General features: G+C 44.6%; 1 protein-coding gene across 1 annotated transcript in view; it reads left to right on the top strand.

The window, feature by feature from the left end:
- LOC106886797 (unconventional myosin-Ih-like) overlaps positions 1 to 21079 on the top strand; it is a 31987-nt gene that overhangs the window by 2167 nt on the left and 8741 nt on the right. Inside the window, exons 5-38 of the mRNA XM_014940015.1 lie at positions 254 to 352; positions 696 to 809; positions 1135 to 1206; positions 1842 to 1961; positions 2312 to 2379; positions 2724 to 2829; positions 3058 to 3138; positions 4538 to 4629; positions 6051 to 6145; positions 6378 to 6424; positions 6642 to 6722; positions 7209 to 7314; positions 7572 to 7689; positions 7946 to 8059; positions 8673 to 8749; positions 9217 to 9285; positions 9897 to 9981; positions 10567 to 10726; positions 10962 to 11141; positions 12253 to 12351; positions 12695 to 12808; positions 13134 to 13205; positions 13841 to 13960; positions 14311 to 14378; positions 14723 to 14828; positions 15057 to 15137; positions 16537 to 16628; positions 18050 to 18144; positions 18377 to 18423; positions 18641 to 18721; positions 19208 to 19313; positions 19571 to 19688; positions 19945 to 20058; positions 20672 to 20748. Of these exons, the coding sequence (XP_014795501.1) occupies positions 254 to 352; positions 696 to 809; positions 1135 to 1206; positions 1842 to 1961; positions 2312 to 2379; positions 2724 to 2829; positions 3058 to 3138; positions 4538 to 4629; positions 6051 to 6145; positions 6378 to 6424; positions 6642 to 6722; positions 7209 to 7314; positions 7572 to 7689; positions 7946 to 8059; positions 8673 to 8749; positions 9217 to 9285; positions 9897 to 9981; positions 10567 to 10726; positions 10962 to 11141; positions 12253 to 12351; positions 12695 to 12808; positions 13134 to 13205; positions 13841 to 13960; positions 14311 to 14378; positions 14723 to 14828; positions 15057 to 15137; positions 16537 to 16628; positions 18050 to 18144; positions 18377 to 18423; positions 18641 to 18721; positions 19208 to 19313; positions 19571 to 19688; positions 19945 to 20058; positions 20672 to 20748 (3274 nt within the window). The remainder of the gene's footprint in view (positions 1 to 253; positions 353 to 695; positions 810 to 1134; positions 1207 to 1841; positions 1962 to 2311; positions 2380 to 2723; positions 2830 to 3057; positions 3139 to 4537; positions 4630 to 6050; positions 6146 to 6377; positions 6425 to 6641; positions 6723 to 7208; positions 7315 to 7571; positions 7690 to 7945; positions 8060 to 8672; positions 8750 to 9216; positions 9286 to 9896; positions 9982 to 10566; positions 10727 to 10961; positions 11142 to 12252; positions 12352 to 12694; positions 12809 to 13133; positions 13206 to 13840; positions 13961 to 14310; positions 14379 to 14722; positions 14829 to 15056; positions 15138 to 16536; positions 16629 to 18049; positions 18145 to 18376; positions 18424 to 18640; positions 18722 to 19207; positions 19314 to 19570; positions 19689 to 19944; positions 20059 to 20671; positions 20749 to 21079) is intronic.

The following is a 21079-nucleotide window of genomic DNA, read 5'->3' as shown; positions in this document are numbered from 1 at the left end:
CCATTTTATGGTAATCACTATCCAAGCTCAATACTTTAAATTATCTGACAATTTAAGTATAAGCTGAAAGATCTGATCAAATGAGCCGCTTTGAGGATTAGCAGGGGTGAAATAAACTTGCTAACTAGTTGCAGACTGCATCTATACAGGCTGAGGAAACTGGAAATGAAAGTAGCATGCCCAGGTGCTGTGTTTGATAATAAAATTGCTTTGCCAATTAATTGTACTAATTTACCTTTCTTTTACTGTATAGGGTCGATGTGCCAAAGTGTTTTCTATTAATGACAAAAACGACTGGAAAATAGTCCGCAAAGCTTTTTCTATCATTGACTTTACTGAAAAAGATACAGAGGTATGTGTGGGAGAGGGACTGAGCCTACCAAAGGGAATTGAAGTGAGGAGCGCACTGCTGTCTCTCCTTAAAAGCGATGGAAGCAGTCTTGCTTGGGAGAGGTGTTAAGGATGGGATAGGACATCATTTTGGGGGGATTGAGGGAGAAGTTGGGTGGGCGAAGAGCTCTATCACTTGGCACAGCATGATGGCAACTGGTGGCAGCACATCTCTGAAGCAGGTTGTCCAACTTGCCACCTTTGGCCGAGCCAACGTTCTGTTTATTAGCACGCGTAGGAAAGATTAGGACCATCTCATGGAGCTGTGGGAAGCTGTTTTCTAATGGTGTGTCTCTTGTTATTAGAATCTCTTTGGAATTGTTGCTAGCGTCCTGCACCTTGGGAACATCCAGTTTGAAGAAGATAGCAATGGGCATGCCATCATTCGTGATGGCACACAGATCAAATGGATTTCAAAGGTAACTTTTCTGAGATAATGTCAGTATTACAGGTGCTATTAAGAAAGCCTTGACGTTTCTGTGGGCGTTTAAGGGCAGACATGTCTGTTCCTAAAAGCAGAATGATTGCTCTGTAAATACCCAGCTCGTGATAACCTGTCTGGAGCTGTAGGGCCCCTTTTCTCTCTAGCACATCTCTCTGAAACTTCCTTACTTATTGTTGCTCAAAGATGAGTGTAACTGGGAAGGGACTGGGGGGGTTATACCCTACTGATCACACGATGCTGCTTATTTAAACAGTCTCCTGCTGGCCACGCTCTGAGTCCAAGTATTTCCTTCTCTGCAGCTACTGGGTGTGCACTTGTCCATTCTGCAGGAAGCTCTCACCCATCGGAAGATCGAAGCCAGATCTGAAGAGGTACCCAGTAGCTCTCTGTGACCCCAGGCAGCTGGGAGCCACCCCAGCCAGTGGTGACTGATGAGAAGCTCTGTTCTTTGCAGTGTTACAGTAAAACCAGATCACACTCTCCTCCATATCACCTTTCTCTTCTAGCCTAAGATGTTAAATTAAAACTTATTCCCCATATTAGAGGCTTACTGCTGAACGAAGTAGTATCTATTAAGAAAGCTAGGAAGAGGGACTTGCAGGCAGCCCTATGTTTGAGCCAAACAGCTTCCTTCTGTTCCATCCCTGGGGTGCTTCCTGGAAAACTGGCTGCACAAACAGAGGAAAGCACTGGGAAAAAACATTCTTTGAGCACTTGGTACCAAGTTTAATAATAAAACTAAAAGGAAGTCAGAATACTTTCCCCGCTTGTCTAAATTAGTCCTCTCCAAAACGTAGTATCACAATCCTGCTGGCTTGTGGCCGTACACCAGCCTGAGGTGACACTGATGGTAAATAAAGTTGTAGGCAGCTACAGTTAGGTAGGCTGAGAGCTGGGCTGTGGTATAAGAGAACATGGCTCATTCTCCAACCACAGGTGTGAATTGGCTTTGCAGGAGTTTGACCAGCTGTGGTGTTTATCATCTCTGGCATATCTTTATTTTTAGGTCCTGAGCCCTCTGAATGTGGATCTGGCATTCTACGCTCGGGATGCAGTAGCAAAGGCGATTTATGGACGAACTTTCACTTGGCTGGTCAACAAAATTAACGGCTCTCTAGCCAACAAGGTTGGTTTCTTGTCTGGTATCTTCCCAGACACTGAGTGCTCCTGACATGCTGAGCAGTTTCTCTGGGGAAGGTCCTACAGCACTCACCACCAAATATCTTGGTTGCTTGATAACTGGTGTAGGGGAATGCTGCAGCATTGAGCTGGAAAATGCTTTAGTTGGGTATGGAAGGTGGTGTGTTTAAGAGTTTTAGCAGTTCATTGCCTGCCTTAAAGTGGCTGCTCCATTGGCATGTGATACAAAGCTGTCGAAGGGAAAGCTTAACATTTAGGTGAAGGATGCAACATGAAACATGCAGGGGAGAAGCATGAGCTGAAGCAGCAATTACAGAGCAATAATATCTTTAACAGGATTCAACTCGGAAAACAGTTATCGGCCTGCTGGATATCTATGGGTTTGAAGTGCTGGACACAAACAGGTAAGGGCTGTTCCTGAGGCTTGGGGTGATCTGTCCTTGTGCTGGTGGGGCCATGTGCTGAAGTCTTATGTGGCTTCTGGAGTGTGGTCTCATCCCAGCAAGGCAAGCTACAGGTGGCTGCCAAATCTGAGGGCACTGGGCTAGGGAAAGCCCCTGGAGAAAGCTCCAGCTTGGGCTGCCTGCCTGGATTTGAGCCACTGGCACAACAGTGTGGGAGGAATGGGTGGCTTTGATCTGGATCAAAGTGGGCTGTCTGGCTGGAAAACTGTAGTGGTAAACTGTAACAGTGGTAAAACTATCCATGCAATAAATGAAAAACTAATCCTCATTTAACCACTCTGAAGCTTTGAGCAGTTCTGCATTAATTACTGCAATGAGAAGCTCCAGCAGCTGTTGATTGAGATGACCTTGAAAGCAGAGCAGGAGGAGTATGAACTAGAAGGAATAGAGGTAATTTATTATGTTCCCCCTCCCTTTTTTCTTTGAACTGCCATTACACTGGATGCTTTTGATCATCAATGAAGATGGCATCCTGTTTTTTTCTTCTTCAGTTTGAATTGATAAGGTCACAACACTGATCTTTACTGGGATTGGCATCTGGCTCCAAACAACTTAAAAATTTCAAGGCAAAGATTTCCTCTAAAGCTCTTCATCCTTTTTTTGTTCTTTTATTTCCAGTGGGAACCAATTCCATATTTTAACAACAAGATCATCTGCGACCTGGTTGAGCAGAAGCATAAAGGAATAATCTCCATTCTGGTAAGAGTTTGTGCTACTTAAATTAAAATGCCTGCCTGTTCCCTACTCTAATGGTCCATAATTGTATTTTTTCCTCTAATTATGTGAAGGGTCTGCATTATTCAGAATGTAAACAAATAGATATTGTAAACAAGGTCCAGAAGATTGAAGATTAGAGGATCTGCTTGCTAAAGAGCTGTGGGTTTTAAAGGAGTTGTGCTGCTTCTACAGAGACTCTGAGTGCTTGAGAAGGCAGACCTAGGCTATTCTCTCTACTTTTTGCCTGGAGACATGGAGAGATAGAAGGAAGGTACCTGCAGCAACCTGGCTGGCTTTAGTCAGCAACAGGAATGGGACCCAGCTTTCTTCTGAGTATTGTTAGGGAGACTGCAGAACACCAGGAGTACTTCTTCATGGCCACCTGAAGCCTTACAAGAGACCTCCAGGCTCTTGTAAAGATGAAAGAGGACAATTCATCCCATCTATCTGCTTACATGACTTTCTTGTTTTAATCTCTGACACTTCAAAGGGGCTCAGATAGGAGAGGAAACCTAAGAGCTGCCTACCTCCTCCTGGTCTTCCTCTTGTTTCCTTGCCCTTTAGTTGTTACTGCTTCTAAAATACCGATCTGAAGTTGTGCCTTCAAAGGGATGGCAGGAGAAATGGGAGAGGCTGAAGGCAGCTCTTTCCAGAGCTTTGAGCAAGGAGCTTGTTCTGCAATGGTGTGTAACGCTTCTTGCTTTGAGAAGTGGGGAGGAGTTTGATCACTCAAGCTACCACAATGATACTTTCTTGAATGCAAACTCTAATTAGTAAGAAATCTAGTAATCTTCCTGTAGAGATCTGTAGCCACACTTGAAGTTGCGTTGTTCCATGCCACTACTCTGACATGTCCACAAAGCCAAGAATTTTCATCACTTCGTTACAGGAGACAGAAATTAGTACATCGTAATCCAGAGAAGGTGCTGCTGAAGCTCAGCATTAGCTTCACATTGCAATGGGTTGCTCTTTCAAGCGGGGCTTGTTGTGTTTTTTGGGTCAAAAAAGGGTAATCTTTAAGCTTGTCTCCCCCCTCCAACTCTGTGATTCATCCAGACCGAGAGTCCTGCAGATCCTCCTGAATTTTGGTGTCTAATGATGTCATCTTTCTCATTGTTTTTGTTTAAGTGAACTACAAATAATAAAAATAATAGACAGTTTGGAAGAAAAAGGCAGATCTGACTGGATTTATCTTGATACTTCTACTGAAAACAGATAATCGAAGCTTTAAATTTAACTGGGAAATTGCCTGTATAAACCAGACCTCGCCTCAAATTGTATCCAAGCTCTTTGGTTTTGCATAATGAAGTTTGTAATATTTATCATCAAGGAGGGAGTGGTCTGTTCAGAGCAGCATTTGATGGAGTGCCTGCTGTTCCAGGATGAAGAATGCTTACGACCTGGGGAAGCAACTGATCTGAGCTTCTTGGAAAAGCTGGAAGAGAAAGTAGGAGATCATGCCCACTTCGTGACGTATGCATTTACGCTCTGTATCCTACTGCAGACGAGACTCTTCCCATCTCTTACCCATAACAGAGCATTGGGGAGGGAACATTTTTTGCTTTACACCAAAGAAAATCAAGCAGCCCAGCCAGTGTTGAAATGTGCTACACTGGTGGAGTATGTTCTAGGATATTGGGGAGGTGGTGGTGTGGGGATTCCTGTCTCTTTACTAGGGTGATGCTGATCTTTGAGTCTGATTTCATTCCATATTAAAATTGGGGACTAAAGATTAGATGGCTTTGGCCATGGGTGGCTTTGTCCCCCACTGACTCCAGGGGAAGCAGAAGATACTGTGAAGAGGAGTCTAATGCCCCAGGCTGTGGGGGGCACATAAACGTTTTTCAAGAGTCTATCTGGGTATGTGAGAGCTTTAGGTAGGAAGAGGAAAGAAGCATGGTCCTGCTCGTATCTCCCAGATGAGTGGTGTTTTGGTTCATACTCAATTTGTGGTATTTTTGGATGTGGTTTTGGTGGTAGATGAACACGTTGGTGCTGGGCTGTTCTGGCAGTTCCCAGCAGACGCCTGCTGAAGGGCTTTGACAAGCCATCAATTCTGAGTCACGCTGCTGAATTGTCACCCTTCCTACAGCTCTGAAGTTCATCACAGCCAAGTGGAAAATTTGTAGCCAACTTCCTTGTCACCACAATGTGCCTTAATACTGTTCTGCCTGATTAAAAGCTTTAAATAGAAGTGCTAGAGCTACTTAAATGGGATCTGTACTTGGCGATGCTCTTGGAAGGAAATTTTGATGTACTAATGTGCTGTTGTGACACACAACTCTGCTGTTAGTGACTGCTTACAAAGCTGAAACTTAAACTGTTAAGTTGCTCTTTTATTTTTTTTCTTTTCCTTTTTTTTCCCCCCCAGGAGTCTATGCTTTCTAAATTTTTCCTGCTATTCTTGAAAATTTTGATTTCTCCTTTGTATTTGGGTTCTTGTTCTAAGCCAAAATATCTCCAACAATCCTTCCCTTCCCTCCCCACCCCATTTTCACTTCAAAATTGAGGAAGCTGGTGATCTTTTTCTCATGTAGGCAGCGAGAATGTGTTTAAATTAATGTTATATGAGGAAATCTTAACAGTTCTGGAAAGGGTGGTCGTTGCCAAGTGGTGGGGATGGGTCACAGATATTTTGAGGAGTTTGTGGTAACTGACTCTTTTCAGCTTTTTCAGCTGACAGGGAATTTTGCTGTTAGCTGTTCCCAATGGACAGATAGATGATAATTCAATTATAGGCCATAACTGCGTAGTCAGAGCCATGTTGATAGAACAAACATTAAATAGACTCCCAGCTCTTCTACGGCTGCTTTTTGTGCAGGTGACTTTTGATAAGCTAAGGAAGCCAATTTGCTGCTTTTTCTCTTGTTGGGTTCTTTTTTTCCCCCCCGCAGTCGCAAGCTGGCAGACCAGAAGACACGGAAATCGATTGACTGGGTGGATTTCCGCCTCCTCCACTACGCAGGAGAAGTCACTTACTGTGCTGTTGGTGAGTGTGAACAAAGTACCAGCCTAGAAGTTACCTGAGCTTTTGAGCCAGCGTGGTAGTTAATAGCTTGGTGTGAAGATGAAATACAAAACATCTGCTCTCTGAAGGTGCTAAAATCTTAAACATGAGTGCAGCGGATATAAATTGAGGATATAAATTTCCAGCTTTTGTGTTAAAGCGTGTAGCTTTCAAAAGGAATTAAACCTTGGGATGTTGTTTTATTTTTCTTCAGGATTTCTGGAGAAGAATAATGATCTCCTGTACAGAAACCTGAAAGAGGTAAGAACAGAAAAAAGGCTCCTAAGTTACCTTGCTTGAAGTAGTGATGTTTGCAGGTGTATTTAATCTCTGTAGCAAACAACATGTATTTCTCCTGAGCAATGTTCTTTAGGCACCTCCATGCATGTCCTTACAGCTGTGCTGCTTGAGCTTAGAAGCCTGACAGTAGGAATAGCTGCCTGCTAAATAAGGCAGCTTTTCCTTTACCCTGTTTCAGGTGCTGTGCAACTCTAAAAATGCCATCATTAGAGACTGCTTTTTACTGTCAGAGCTCGACAACAGGAGGAGACCAGAGACTGTGAGTTTCATCTTTAGTCTGAATATATAAACTCAACTTCCCAAGTCTTGATTTAACCACCGATTGCATCCTTGGTCCTAAATTCAGTGGTTTATTTTTTCTTTTGCTGGTGTTACACCCCTGCTGGCATCCTGGTGGTTGAACAGGGATGTCGCTGAGGCAGCAGCTATCGGTGTGACATAACTTAATGTTGTTATTAATGCATTCTTCTAAAACAAGCCCTGTGCCCAGCATCCAATAGCAGTTAGCTTCTGAAGGGCTGCCTTGCGTGTCCAGCTGCATGGCAGGGGTTCAAATATTCCTGCTAAGCACAATGTCCAGGTAACTTATGATTTAACTGTGCTTCAATAGTTTTGTGCTACTACTGCATATGTCAGCCTTTTACTTAACATCTTAGTTTTAAGATGGGTGCAGGGAACAAGTTGACTTCAATTACTGCAGTGCTTGAGTTCCAAAGGCAAGAAACTTCTTTCAATTATGTCTTAGGTTGCAACCCAGTTCAAAAACAGTCTGATGAGCCTCATAGACATCCTGATGTCCAAGGAGCCTTCTTATGTCCGATGCATTAAACCGAATGAGAACAAGGAGCCTGGTAAGACATTGTGCTGAAGGCACAGCTGGGATAAAGGAGGGAGATTTTAGCTTGTAGCTAGGTACAGCAGATAAAATATATATATTTTATATATATACACACTATACATAGATTAAATATATATATATTTCTTGGTTAAGCTAGCAGCAAAGTCATCACCTTGGGTAACTGGATTTGATCCCTTCCTTATACATGAACAAGTGAGTTGAGCTTCCACAGCCAGTGTTTTCCAGTGACTACGTATGTCCTTACTACAGGGAAGTTTGATGATTATCTGATCCGACATCAGGTGAAGTACCTGGGACTGATGGAGCACTTGCGGGTGAGACGAGCCGGCTTCGCGTATCGGCGGAAGTATGAGCTCTTCTTGCAAAGGTGAGCAGAGCTGTTCTGCCATCAGCCAGGTGAACCTGCCCTCTCATGAGGGCTTCAGAGCAAGGTTTGCTTAAATATCAAGTCCTGGTGATACGAGGTGTCAGCAGACAGGTGGTTTTTTTTGTCTGTATGCACTTTGATCTGCTTTGGCATCTTCTGCCTTGAATAAAGCAGTAGGAATCTTGAGGGGAGAGCTTCAGGAAGGGAGTTCCTGAAATGTCAAGTCATTTGTTTTGATGTCTTGCTGATCTTTCAGGTATAAATCCCTCTGTCCAGCTACTTGGCCACATTGGCATGGCCCAGCAGCTGAGGGTGTGGAGAGGCTCATCAAGCACATTGGTTACAAGCCTGAGGAATACAAATTAGGAAGGTAAATTTCCTTTCTCTGGCTGGTCAGCTGCATGGTGCTTGCCATATTTGATCTTCTGTCTGTGACTGCCCTTCCCAGAGAGCTGCAAGACCTGGTGGTGGGAACTGATCCCTTTAGCTGGGCTCTTGTGTGACCATGTGAACCGGGTGGACCTGCCTGGGTCTGCAAACCTGATGGATTCTGATTTGTGATTTAGTTAAAAGAACCCAAAGTAACCTCACCCTGGAGGTATACAGTGCACAGGAGCAAGGAGACAGATAAAAAGTCTGGATGCATAAATTTCCTCTTTATTTTCCCCTTCCTGTTTCCATGGAAGCTCGAGTACAGCTGAGTTTCTTCCACCTCTGGATTAGGGGAGGTGGGCTGCCTTGCTTCAGCTCCATGTCTCCCTGCTTGCTTGGCCACAGGCAACTTGCCCGTCTTTGGCTTGGGTTCTTTTCTTAACTGTCCTCTGTAACCACTCCTGAACCACAGCCATGTCCTCCTTGCCAGGGCGTGGGGCAGGGCAGGGCTCTCTCATGTCACCTTCAACCTGTGAATGTCAGAATCCATGAATTAGGGCAGCTGAAACCATGGCTCACTGTGAATAAGCTGTTCATGGTCTCTTTTTCAGGACCAAAATATTCATTCGGTTCCCAAAGACCCTGTTTGCTACTGAAGATGCGTTTGAATTCAGAAAGCATCTGTTGGGTATGGTTCCAGTTCCCTTTGTCTGTCTGTAACTAAGAAGCAGAGCCTGGGTGAACTGTGTTTCTGGGCTCCAGGTTTGTGCAGCAGATGCACCATGGTGAGAGCTGAGCCCCCGATCTGCGTCGCTCAGGAGAGTCCAAGGAGAACTTCATAATCTTTTCCAGGGTGGGGAGAAATCATGAGCTATATTGCTTGAGTTCTAGACGTGTATCTCCTTATGTTTCCCCTGGAATTGGGATATACCACCCATCTCATCCTAGTGTTAGCTGTTTGGGGCTGCCTAAAGGCATGTTTACCTGTGCAGGCAACTTTTGGTCCTATTGGTGTTTTAGCCCTGTTGTTCCTTGGTGATTGTGCAGACCCTCCTGTGCCTTGGCATGTGGTGTCTGATTGCTGGGAGCACAGCTCCTGGATGTTCTGATCCTGTAGATATGAGCAATGTCTCTGCTGCTTTTTTTTTCCCCCAGTTTCAAGACTACAGGCCAAATACAAAGGATGCCTTGGAAAGAGAGCCTATGAGAAGAAGAGAGCAGCAGGTACGAGCTCTGGGATTGAGGAGTGTCTTAGGGCTGGGCTTTCCGATAGGAGCTGTAGCTTTGGGAGGTCACAAATCCATGTTGCTGCAGATATCACCTGCAGGGCTGTGGATGCTGGGCTTAGATGCAGGTGACAGTGGTATGAAGAGCATTCACAGAGGTCTGTTTAGCTCCTCACACCATGTGCTGCTCCTGGTGTCACCCAGGCATCAGCTGTGGGAGCAGCTCTGTGCGGTGGCAGCACCCTCTGCTGTGAGTGTGGGGGTGTTCTGGGGGGGTACCGAGGGCATTGCTCGTTAACTGCTGGGGGAACAAACCCTCTTAGCACAGTGGACAACCTCATAAATGATGCTGCAGGCTCAAAGGCCAGCTTTCTGAGATGAGCTGCTGGCTCTGTGCAGTACGTCACTGCCTGGCTGTTGAGCTCTGCAGTGCAGGTAGTGCTGGATCAGTTATTACAGAGAAAAAAATGTTCTAAACTTCTTACTCTAAAGATCAGCTGATGGGAAGAGCTACAGAAGAGCCAGTTATATCTTCTGCTATATGAATTTAAAGGATAGTATGGCACAGGATCTCTGATACTAATACAAGGACTTGATTGATTCTTGCAGCTATCAAGCTGGAGGCTTGCTGGCGAGGAGCACTGGCACGGAAGAAGGCCAAGAAGAGGACGTGGGCAGTTCAGACCATCAGGAAGTAACTATCATTGTGTGGTGGTCGTGAGGAAGGCTGTAGGTGACAGCATGGTGATGGTGTCTGGATCGTGAGTCCAGAGTACTGACCAGGGACTCAAAACCATCCCTTTCACACCCGTTTCTAAGCTCTCTGTCGTTAGGAGGACAGTTACCAGATGGGGTTGACCAGAAATGCCCGTGACCTCTTCAGGAATCCTGACTTGCACCAATTTCTGTTGCTCTGCCACTTTAGTTTGGTAGAAGGGATCTCCAAACCAATCCTTTGTGAGCCTGTCCGTTTTCTTCGTGTATGGTCCTCCCTCTCCACTCCCTTAAGCCCAGCTCCTGAATACTGCATCAGAAGTAGTGCTGATCTTCCTTTTTAATGCCAAAGCACAGGTTTTGGTCAACAAAACTTAGGAAAAGACTTAATTTTTGGAATATTATAAAGCTTAAAATTTCCATTGCTGTAACGCAGGTGACAGTGTACCTGAGTTAACATCAGGGATTTTTTTAGCCCGTTGTGTGCCTTCTGTGACTTGCCTTTTATTTCCACTGATTTCTGAACATAATGTCTAAGTTCTGGTTTGGATATTTTTTTCTGTAGATTCATAAATGGTTTCATCAATCGGAAGAAACCCCTTTGTCCAGAGAACATTGAATTTGTGCGGCTCGTGCAGTACAAATACTTCATGAAGCTCAGAGACCACGTTCCAAAAAATGTCTTGGACAAGAGCTGGCTTCAACCTCCTTCCATCCTGGAAGAGGTGAGGGTTGCTGGAGGCCCCAGGAGAGGTGAAGAGGGCTTCTGTTCTAGGGTCATAGGTGTACACACTTCTTGTCAGATACTAACTCTTAAACACAAGATGGCAGATGAGTAACAGCAGAAAAGTGAACGTGCTTCTCCTGACACTGCTCCTTGTTCCTCGGTGTGGAGGAACAGCCCTCACAATGATGTTGTTTGTATCTATGGGTGTTGATCTGACTGCTTTGTTCTGCCAGGGAGCTCCTGTCGGAGGGCACATCCTCAGCTACCTGATTGAGAAATCCCGAGTTGTCCATCAAAACCACGGAGAAAGGAATTTCCATATTTTCTACCAGTTATTAGAGGGTGGAGACAAGGATCTTCTTTGCTGGCTGGGGCTGGAGCGCAACCCCCAAAAGTACGCGTATCTCATCCAGGTCGGTGAGAGCTTGTCCCCCTCTCTCTGTATCTTACACCTAGAAGGGTAGGGATTGCAGATGCAGCTTTCCTCACGTACGAAGTGTGCTGCTGAGCTGCTGAGAGAACACACTGTGTCATGTTATAGTGAAACTCACAGGCAAGTTGGTCACAAACATACTTGCCCCAAAGCTGTCGTACATCGTTCTACCCTGGGTGCTTTTGTAGCAGGAACTCTACTTTTGTTGCTAGAACTCTGTTCTAGCTGTGATGGCCTAAGGATGCCCATAAGTGGCTTATAAGGGATAATATCTCTTATTGAATCAGCTGATAATGGTTGTGGGGGCAGAAACAAGCTTTGGGGCAACATGACCCTGTGACAGCGAGGCCATTGGAGCTGAAAAAAGGTCCCTTTCACCAGGTCTTTATTAATTGTGTATTCCCTGTGTTCTGTGTGTGCAGAGCAGCCTACTGCTGCCATCCTCACTGCTGCTGTGAGAGTGTAAACGCTCTTAAGCAAGTGTCACCAAACCATTTGATGATCCTGGTCCCTCTGGTACAGTCAAGTCATGTATTGATTCATTGAGAAGAGTGGCCTGAGCTACTAAACAGCACAGTAGTAACTGTCTGCAAGCTACATTTCATATAAAGGCATCTTCTCTAAGGGCTCTGTATCAGAATTTGGTATAAAATGAGTTTCTCAGGATTTATGGACCTCACACAGAGGTCCATACATATGGTTATGCACTATACAGTTCACTTTGTGGTAATGCACTCAGTTTTCTTTCTTCCTTGGTAGTGAAGAATGATGGGGCAGAAGATAATATTACCATAAAAATGGAGGATGGCTGGAAGCTCAAACTCTTCACAAGACTTAGCCATTTTATGGTAATCACTATCCAAGCTCAATACTTTAAATTATCTGACAATTTAAGTATAAGCTGAAAGATCTGATCAAATGAGCCGCTTTGAGGATTAGCAGGGGTGAAATAAACTTGCTAACTAGTTGCAGACTGCATCTATACAGGCTGAGGAAACTGGAAATGAAAGTAGCATGCCCAGGTGCTGTGTTTGATAATAAAATTGCTTTGCCAATTAATTGTACTAATTTACCTTTCTTTTACTGTATAGGGTCGATGTGCCAAAGTGTTTTCTATTAATGACAAAAACGACTGGAAAATAGTCCGCAAAGCTTTTTCTATCATTGACTTTACTGAAAAAGATACAGAGGTATGTGTGGGAGAGGGACTGAGCCTACCAAAGGGAATTGAAGTGAGGAGCGCACTGCTGTCTCTCCTTAAAAGCGATGGAAGCAGTCTTGCTTGGGAGAGGTGTTAAGGATGGGATAGGACATCATTTTGGGGGGATTGAGGGAGAAGTTGGGTGGGCGAAGAGCTCTATCACTTGGCACAGCATGATGGCAACTGGTGGCAGCACATCTCTGAAGCAGGTTGTCCAACTTGCCACCTTTGGCCGAGCCAACGTTCTGTTTATTAGCACGCGTAGGAAAGATTAGGACCATCTCATGGAGCTGTGGGAAGCTGTTTTCTAATGGTGTGTCTCTTGTTATTAGAATCTCTTTGGAATTGTTGCTAGCGTCCTGCACCTTGGGAACATCCAGTTTGAAGAAGATAGCAATGGGCATGCCATCATTCGTGATGGCACACAGATCAAATGGATTTCAAAGGTAACTTTTCTGAGATAATGTCAGTATTACAGGTGCTATTAAGAAAGCCTTGACGTTTCTGTGGGCGTTTAAGGGCAGACATGTCTGTTCCTAAAAGCAGAATGATTGCTCTGTAAATACCCAGCTCGTGATAACCTGTCTGGAGCTGTAGGGCCCCTTTTCTCTCTAGCACATCTCTCTGAAACTTCCTTACTTATTGTTGCTCAAAGATGAGTGTAACTGGGAAGGGACTGGGGGGGTTATACCCTACTGATCACACGATGCTGCTTATTTAAACAGTCTCCTGCTGGCCACGCTCTGAGTCCAAGTATTTCCTTCTCTGCAGCTACTGGGTGTGCACTTGTCCATTCTGCAGGAAGCTCTCACCCATCGGAAGATCGAAGCCAGATCTGAAGAGGTACCCAGTAGCTCTCTGTGACCCCAGGCAGCTGGGAGCCACCCCAGCCAGTGGTGACTGATGAGAAGCTCTGTTCTTTGCAGTGTTACAGTAAAACCAGATCACACTCTCCTCCATATCACCTTTCTCTTCTAGCCTAAGATGTTAAATTAAAACTTATTCCCCATATTAGAGGCTTACTGCTGAACGAAGTAGTATCTATTAAGAAAGCTAGGAAGAGGGACTTGCAGGCAGCCCTATGTTTGAGCCAAACAGCTTCCTTCTGTTCCATCCCTGGGGTGCTTCCTGGAAAACTGGCTGCACAAACAGAGGAAAGCACTGGGAAAAAACATTCTTTGAGCACTTGGTACCAAGTTTAATAATAAAACTAAAAGGAAGTCAGAATACTTTCCCCGCTTGTCTAAATTAGTCCTCTCCAAAACGTAGTATCACAATCCTGCTGGCTTGTGGCCGTACACCAGCCTGAGGTGACACTGATGGTAAATAAAGTTGTAGGCAGCTACAGTTAGGTAGGCTGAGAGCTGGGCTGTGGTATAAGAGAACATGGCTCATTCTCCAACCACAGGTGTGAATTGGCTTTGCAGGAGTTTGACCAGCTGTGGTGTTTATCATCTCTGGCATATCTTTATTTTTAGGTCCTGAGCCCTCTGAATGTGGATCTGGCATTCTACGCTCGGGATGCAGTAGCAAAGGCGATTTATGGACGAACTTTCACTTGGCTGGTCAACAAAATTAACGGCTCTCTAGCCAACAAGGTTGGTTTCTTGTCTGGTATCTTCCCAGACACTGAGTGCTCCTGACATGCTGAGCAGTTTCTCTGGGGAAGGTCCTACAGCACTCACCACCAAATATCTTGGTTGCTTGATAACTGGTGTAGGGGAATGCTGCAGCATTGAGCTGGAAAATGCTTTAGTTGGGTATGGAAGGTGGTGTGTTTAAGAGTTTTAGCAGTTCATTGCCTGCCTTAAAGTGGCTGCTCCATTGGCATGTGATACAAAGCTGTCGAAGGGAAAGCTTAACATTTAGGTGAAGGATGCAACATGAAACATGCAGGGGAGAAGCATGAGCTGAAGCAGCAATTACAGAGCAATAATATCTTTAACAGGATTCAACTCGGAAAACAGTTATCGGCCTGCTGGATATCTATGGGTTTGAAGTGCTGGACACAAACAGGTAAGGGCTGTTCCTGAGGCTTGGGGTGATCTGTCCTTGTGCTGGTGGGGCCATGTGCTGAAGTCTTATGTGGCTTCTGGAGTGTGGTCTCATCCCAGCAAGGCAAGCTACAGGTGGCTGCCAAATCTGAGGGCACTGGGCTAGGGAAAGCCCCTGGAGAAAGCTCCAGCTTGGGCTGCCTGCCTGGATTTGAGCCACTGGCACAACAGTGTGGGAGGAATGGGTGGCTTTGATCTGGATCAAAGTGGGCTGTCTGGCTGGAAAACTGTAGTGGTAAACTGTAACAGTGGTAAAACTATCCATGCAATAAATGAAAAACTAATCCTCATTTAACCACTCTGAAGCTTTGAGCAGTTCTGCATTAATTACTGCAATGAGAAGCTCCAGCAGCTGTTGATTGAGATGACCTTGAAAGCAGAGCAGGAGGAGTATGAACTAGAAGGAATAGAGGTAATTTATTATGTTCCCCCTCCCTTTTTTCTTTGAACTGCCATTACACTGGATGCTTTTGATCATCAATGAAGATGGCATCCTGTTTTTTTCTTCTTCAGTTTGAATTGATAAGGTCACAACACTGATCTTTACTGGGATTGGCATCTGGCTCCAAACAACTTAAAAATTTCAAGGCAAAGATTTCCTCTAAAGCTCTTCATCCTTTTTTTGTTCTTTTATTTCCAGTGGGAACCAATTCCATATTTTAACAACAAGATCATCTGCGACCTGGTTGAGCAGAAGCATAAAGGAATAATCTCCATTCTGGTAAGAGTTTGTGCTACTTAAATTAAAATGCCTGCCTGTTCCCTACTCTAATGGTCCATAATTGTATTTTTTCCTCTAATTATGTGAAGGGTCTGCATTATTCAGAATGTAAACAAATAGATATTGTAAACAAGGTCCAGAAGATTGAAGATTAGAGGATCTGCTTGCTAAAGAGCTGTGGGTTTTAAAGGAGTTGTGCTGCTTCTACAGAGACTCTGAGTGCTTGAGAAGGCAGACCTAGGCTATTCTCTCTACTTTTTGCCTGGAGACATGGAGAGATAGAAGGAAGGTACCTGCAGCAACCTGGCTGGCTTTAGTCAGCAACAGGAATGGGACCCAGCTTTCTTCTGAGTATTGTTAGGGAGACTGCAGAACACCAGGAGTACTTCTTCATGGCCACCTGAAGCCTTACAAGAGACCTCCAGGCTCTTGTAAAGATGAAAGAGGACAATTCATCCCATCTATCTGCTTACATGACTTTCTTGTTTTAATCTCTGACACTTCAAAGGGGCTCAGATAGGAGAGGAAACCTAAGAGCTGCCTACCTCCTCCTGGTCTTCCTCTTGTTTCCTTGCCCTTTAGTTGTTACTGCTTCTAAAATACCGATCTGAAGTTGTGCCTTCAAAGGGATGGCAGGAGAAATGGGAGAGGCTGAAGGCAGCTCTTTCCAGAGCTTTGAGCAAGGAGCTTGTTCTGCAATGGTGTGTAACGCTTCTTGCTTTGAGAAGTGGGGAGGAGTTTGATCACTCAAGCTACCACAATGATACTTTCTTGAATGCAAACTCTAATTAGTAAGAAATCTAGTAATCTTCCTGTAGAGATCTGTAGCCACACTTGAAGTTGCGTTGTTCCATGCCACTACTCTGACATGTCCACAAAGCCAAGAATTTTCATCACTTCGTTACAGGAGACAGAAATTAGTACATCGTAATCCAGAGAAGGTGCTGCTGAAGCTCAGCATTAGCTTCACATTGCAATGGGTTGCTCTTTCAAGCGGGGCTTGTTGTGTTTTTTGGGTCAAAAAAGGGTAATCTTTAAGCTTGTCTCCCCCCTCCAACTCTGTGATTCATCCAGACCGAGAGTCCTGCAGATCCTCCTGAATTTTGGTGTCTAATGATGTCATCTTTCTCATTGTTTTTGTTTAAGTGAACTACAAATAATAAAAATAATAGACAGTTTGGAAGAAAAAGGCAGATCTGACTGGATTTATCTTGATACTTCTACTGAAAACAGATAATCGAAGCTTTAAATTTAACTGGGAAATTGCCTGTATAAACCAGACCTCGCCTCAAATTGTATCCAAGCTCTTTGGTTTTGCATAATGAAGTTTGTAATATTTATCATCAAGGAGGGAGTGGTCTGTTCAGAGCAGCATTTGATGGAGTGCCTGCTGTTCCAGGATGAAGAATGCTTACGACCTGGGGAAGCAACTGATCTGAGCTTCTTGGAAAAGCTGGAAGAGAAAGTAGGAGATCATGCCCACTTCGTGACGTATGCATTTACGCTCTGTATCCTACTGCAGACGAGACTCTTCCCATCTCTTACCCATAACAGAGCATTGGGGAGGGAACATTTTTTGCTTTACACCAAAGAAAATCAAGCAGCCCAGCCAGTGTTGAAATGTGCTACACTGGTGGAGTATGTTCTAGGATATTGGGGAGGTGGTGGTGTGGGGATTCCTGTCTCTTTACTAGGGTGATGCTGATCTTTGAGTCTGATTTCATTCCATATTAAAATTGGGGACTAAAGATTAGATGGCTTTGGCCATGGGTGGCTTTGTCCCCCACTGACTCCAGGGGAAGCAGAAGATACTGTGAAGAGGAGTCTAATGCCCCAGGCTGTGGGGGGCACATAAACGTTTTTCAAGAGTCTATCTGGGTATGTGAGAGCTTTAGGTAGGAAGAGGAAAGAAGCATGGTCCTGCTCGTATCTCCCAGATGAGTGGTGTTTTGGTTCATACTCAATTTGTGGTATTTTTGGATGTGGTTTTGGTGGTAGATGAACACGTTGGTGCTGGGCTGTTCTGGCAGTTCCCAGCAGACGCCTGCTGAAGGGCTTTGACAAGCCATCAATTCTGAGTCACGCTGCTGAATTGTCACCCTTCCTACAGCTCTGAAGTTCATCACAGCCAAGTGGAAAATTTGTAGCCAACTTCCTTGTCACCACAATGTGCCTTAATACTGTTCTGCCTGATTAAAAGCTTTAAATAGAAGTGCTAGAGCTACTTAAATGGGATCTGTACTTGGCGATGCTCTTGGAAGGAAATTTTGATGTACTAATGTGCTGTTGTGACACACAACTCTGCTGTTAGTGACTGCTTACAAAGCTGAAACTTAAACTGTTAAGTTGCTCTTTTATTTTTTTTCTTTTCCTTTTTTTTCCCCCCCAGGAGTCTATGCTTTCTAAATTTTTCCTGCTATTCTTGAAAATTTTGATTTCTCCTTTGTATTTGGGTTCTTGTTCTAAGCCAAAATATCTCCAACAATCCTTCCCTTCCCTCCCCACCCCATTTTCACTTCAAAATTGAGGAAGCTGGTGATCTTTTTCTCATGTAGGCAGCGAGAATGTGTTTAAATTAATGTTATATGAGGAAATCTTAACAGTTCTGGAAAGGGTGGTCGTTGCCAAGTGGTGGGGATGGGTCACAGATATTTTGAGGAGTTTGTGGTAACTGACTCTTTTCAGCTTTTTCAGCTGACAGGGAATTTTGCTGTTAGCTGTTCCCAATGGACAGATAGATGATAATTCAATTATAGGCCATAACTGCGTAGTCAGAGCCATGTTGATAGAACAAACATTAAATAGACTCCCAGCTCTTCTACGGCTGCTTTTTGTGCAGGTGACTTTTGATAAGCTAAGGAAGCCAATTTGCTGCTTTTTCTCTTGTTGGGTTCTTTTTTTCCCCCCCGCAGTCGCAAGCTGGCAGACCAGAAGACACGGAAATCGATTGACTGGGTGGATTTCCGCCTCCTCCACTACGCAGGAGAAGTCACTTACTGTGCTGTTGGTGAGTGTGAACAAAGTACCAGCCTAGAAGTTACCTGAGCTTTTGAGCCAGCGTGGTAGTTAATAGCTTGGTGTGAAGATGAAATACAAAACATCTGCTCTCTGAAGGTGCTAAAATCTTAAACATGAGTGCAGCGGATATAAATTGAGGATATAAATTTCCAGCTTTTGTGTTAAAGCGTGTAGCTTTCAAAAGGAATTAAACCTTGGGATGTTGTTTTATTTTTCTTCAGGATTTCTGGAGAAGAATAATGATCTCCTGTACAGAAACCTGAAAGAGGTAAGAACAGAAAAAAGGCTCCTAAGTTACCTTGCTTGAAGTAGTGATGTTTGCAGGTGTATTTAATCTCTGTAGCAAACAACATGTATTTCTCCTGAGCAATGTTCTTTAGGCACCTCCATGCATGTCCTTACAGCTGTGCTGCTTGAGCTTAGAAGCCTGACAGTAGGAATAGCTGCCTGCTAAATAAGGCAGCTTTTCCTTTACCCTGTTTCAGGTGCTGTGCAACTCTAAAAATGCCATCATTAGAGACTGCTTTTTACTGTCAGAGCTCGACAACAGGAGGAGACCAGAGACTGTGAGTTTCATCTTTAGTCTGAATATATAAACTCAACTTCCCAAGTCTTGATTTAACCACCGATTGCATCCTTGGTCCTAAATTCAGTGGTTTATTTTTTCTTTTGCTGGTGTTACACCCCTGCTGGCATCCTGGTGGTTGAACAGGGATGTCGCTGAGGCAGCAGCTATCGGTGTGACATAACTTAATGTTGTTATTAATGCATTCTTCTAAAACAAGCCCTGTGCCCAGCATCCAATAGCAGTTAGCTTCTGAAGGGCTGCCTTGCGTGTCCAGCTGCATGGCAGGGGTTCAAATATTCCTGCTAAGCACAATGTCCAGGTAACTTATGATTTAACTGTGCTTCAATAGTTTTGTGCTACTACTGCATATGTCAGCCTTTTACTTAACATCTTAGTTTTAAGATGGGTGCAGGGAACAAGTTGACTTCAATTACTGCAGTGCTTGAGTTCCAAAGGCAAGAAACTTCTTTCAATTATGTCTTAGGTTGCAACCCAGTTCAAAAACAGTCTGATGAGCCTCATAGACATCCTGATGTCCAAGGAGCCTTCTTATGTCCGATGCATTAAACCGAATGAGAACAAGGAGCCTGGTAAGACATTGTGCTGAAGGCACAGCTGGGATAAAGGAGGGAGATTTTAGCTTGTAGCTAGGTACAGCAGATAAAATATATATATTTTATATATATACACACTATACATAGATTAAATATATATATATTTCTTGGTTAAGCTAGCAGCAAAGTCATCACCTTGGGTAACTGGATTTGATCCCTTCCTTATACATGAACAAGTGAGTTGAGCTTCCACAGCCAGTGTTTTCCAGTGACTACGTATGTCCTTACTACAGGGAAGTTTGATGATTATCTGATCCGACATCAGGTGAAGTACCTGGGACTGATGGAGCACTTGCGGGTGAGACGAGCCGGCTTCGCGTATCGGCGGAAGTATGAGCTCTTCTTGCAAAGGTGAGCAGAGCTGTTCTGCCATCAGCCAGGTGAACCTGCCCTCTCATGAGGGCTTCAGAGCAAGGTTTGCTTAAATATCAAGTCCTGGTGATACGAGGTGTCAGCAGACAGGTGGTTTTTTTTGTCTGTATGCACTTTGATCTGCTTTGGCATCTTCTGCCTTGAATAAAGCAGTAGGAATCTTGAGGGGAGAGCTTCAGGAAGGGAGTTCCTGAAATGTCAAGTCATTTGTTTTGATGTCTTGCTGATCTTTCAGGTATAAATCCCTCTGTCCAGCTACTTGGCCACATTGGCATGGCCCAGCAGCTGAGGGTGTGGAGAGGCTCATCAAGCACATTGGTTACAAGCCTGAGGAATACAAATTAGGAAGGTAAATTTCCTTTCTCTGGCTGGTCAGCTGCATGGTGCTTGCCATATTTGATCTTCTGTCTGTGACTGCCCTTCCCAGAGAGCTGCAAGACCTGGTGGTGGGAACTGATCCCTTTAGCTGGGCTCTTGTGTGACCATGTGAACCGGGTGGACCTGCCTGGGTCTGCAAACCTGATGGATTCTGATTTGTGATTTAGTTAAAAGAACCCAAAGTAACCTCACCCTGGAGGTATACAGTGCACAGGAGCAAGGAGACAGATAAAAAGTCTGGATGCATAAATTTCCTCTTTATTTTCCCCTTCCTGTTTCCATGGAAGCTCGAGTACAGCTGAGTTTCTTCCACCTCTGGATTAGGGGAGGTGGGCTGCCTTGCTTCAGCTCCATGTCTCCCTGCTTGCTTGGCCACAGGCAACTTGCCCGTCTTTGGCTTGGGTTCTTTTCTTAACTGTCCTCTGTAACCACTCCTGAACCACAGCCATGTCCTCCTTGCCAGGGCGTGGGGCAGGGCAGGGCTCTCTCATGTCACCTTCAACCTGTGAATGTCAGAATCCATGAATTAGGGCAGCTGAAACCATGGCTCACTGTGAATAAGCTGTTCATGGTCTCTTTTTCAGGACCAAAATATTCATTCGGTTCCCAAAGACCCTGTTTGCTACTGAAGATGCGTTTGAATTCAGAAAGCATCTGTTGGGTATGGTTCCAGTTCCCTTTGTCTGTCTGTAACTAAGAAGCAGAGCCTGGGTGAACTGTGTTTCTGGGCTCCAGGTTTGTGCAGCAGATGCACCATGGTGAGAGCTGAGCCCCCGATCTGCGTCGCTCAGGAGAGTCCAAGGAGAACTTCATAATCTTTTCCAGGGTGGGGAGAAATCATGAGCTATATTGCTTGAGTTCTAGACGTGTATCTCCTTATGTTTCCCCTGGAATTGGGATATACCACCCATCTCATCCTAGTGTTAGCTGTTTGGGGCTGCCTAAAGGCATGTTTACCTGTGCAGGCAACTTTTGGTCCTATTGGTGTTTTA

This window comes from Calidris pugnax, unplaced genomic scaffold (assembly GCF_001431845.1).
Source record: "Calidris pugnax isolate Ruff unplaced genomic scaffold, ASM143184v1 scaffold106, whole genome shotgun sequence".
Taxonomy (NCBI): domain Eukaryota; kingdom Metazoa; phylum Chordata; class Aves; order Charadriiformes; family Scolopacidae; genus Calidris; species Calidris pugnax.
Note: the sequence above shows the minus strand (reverse complement) of the source record. Positions and strands in the feature narration are given on the sequence as shown.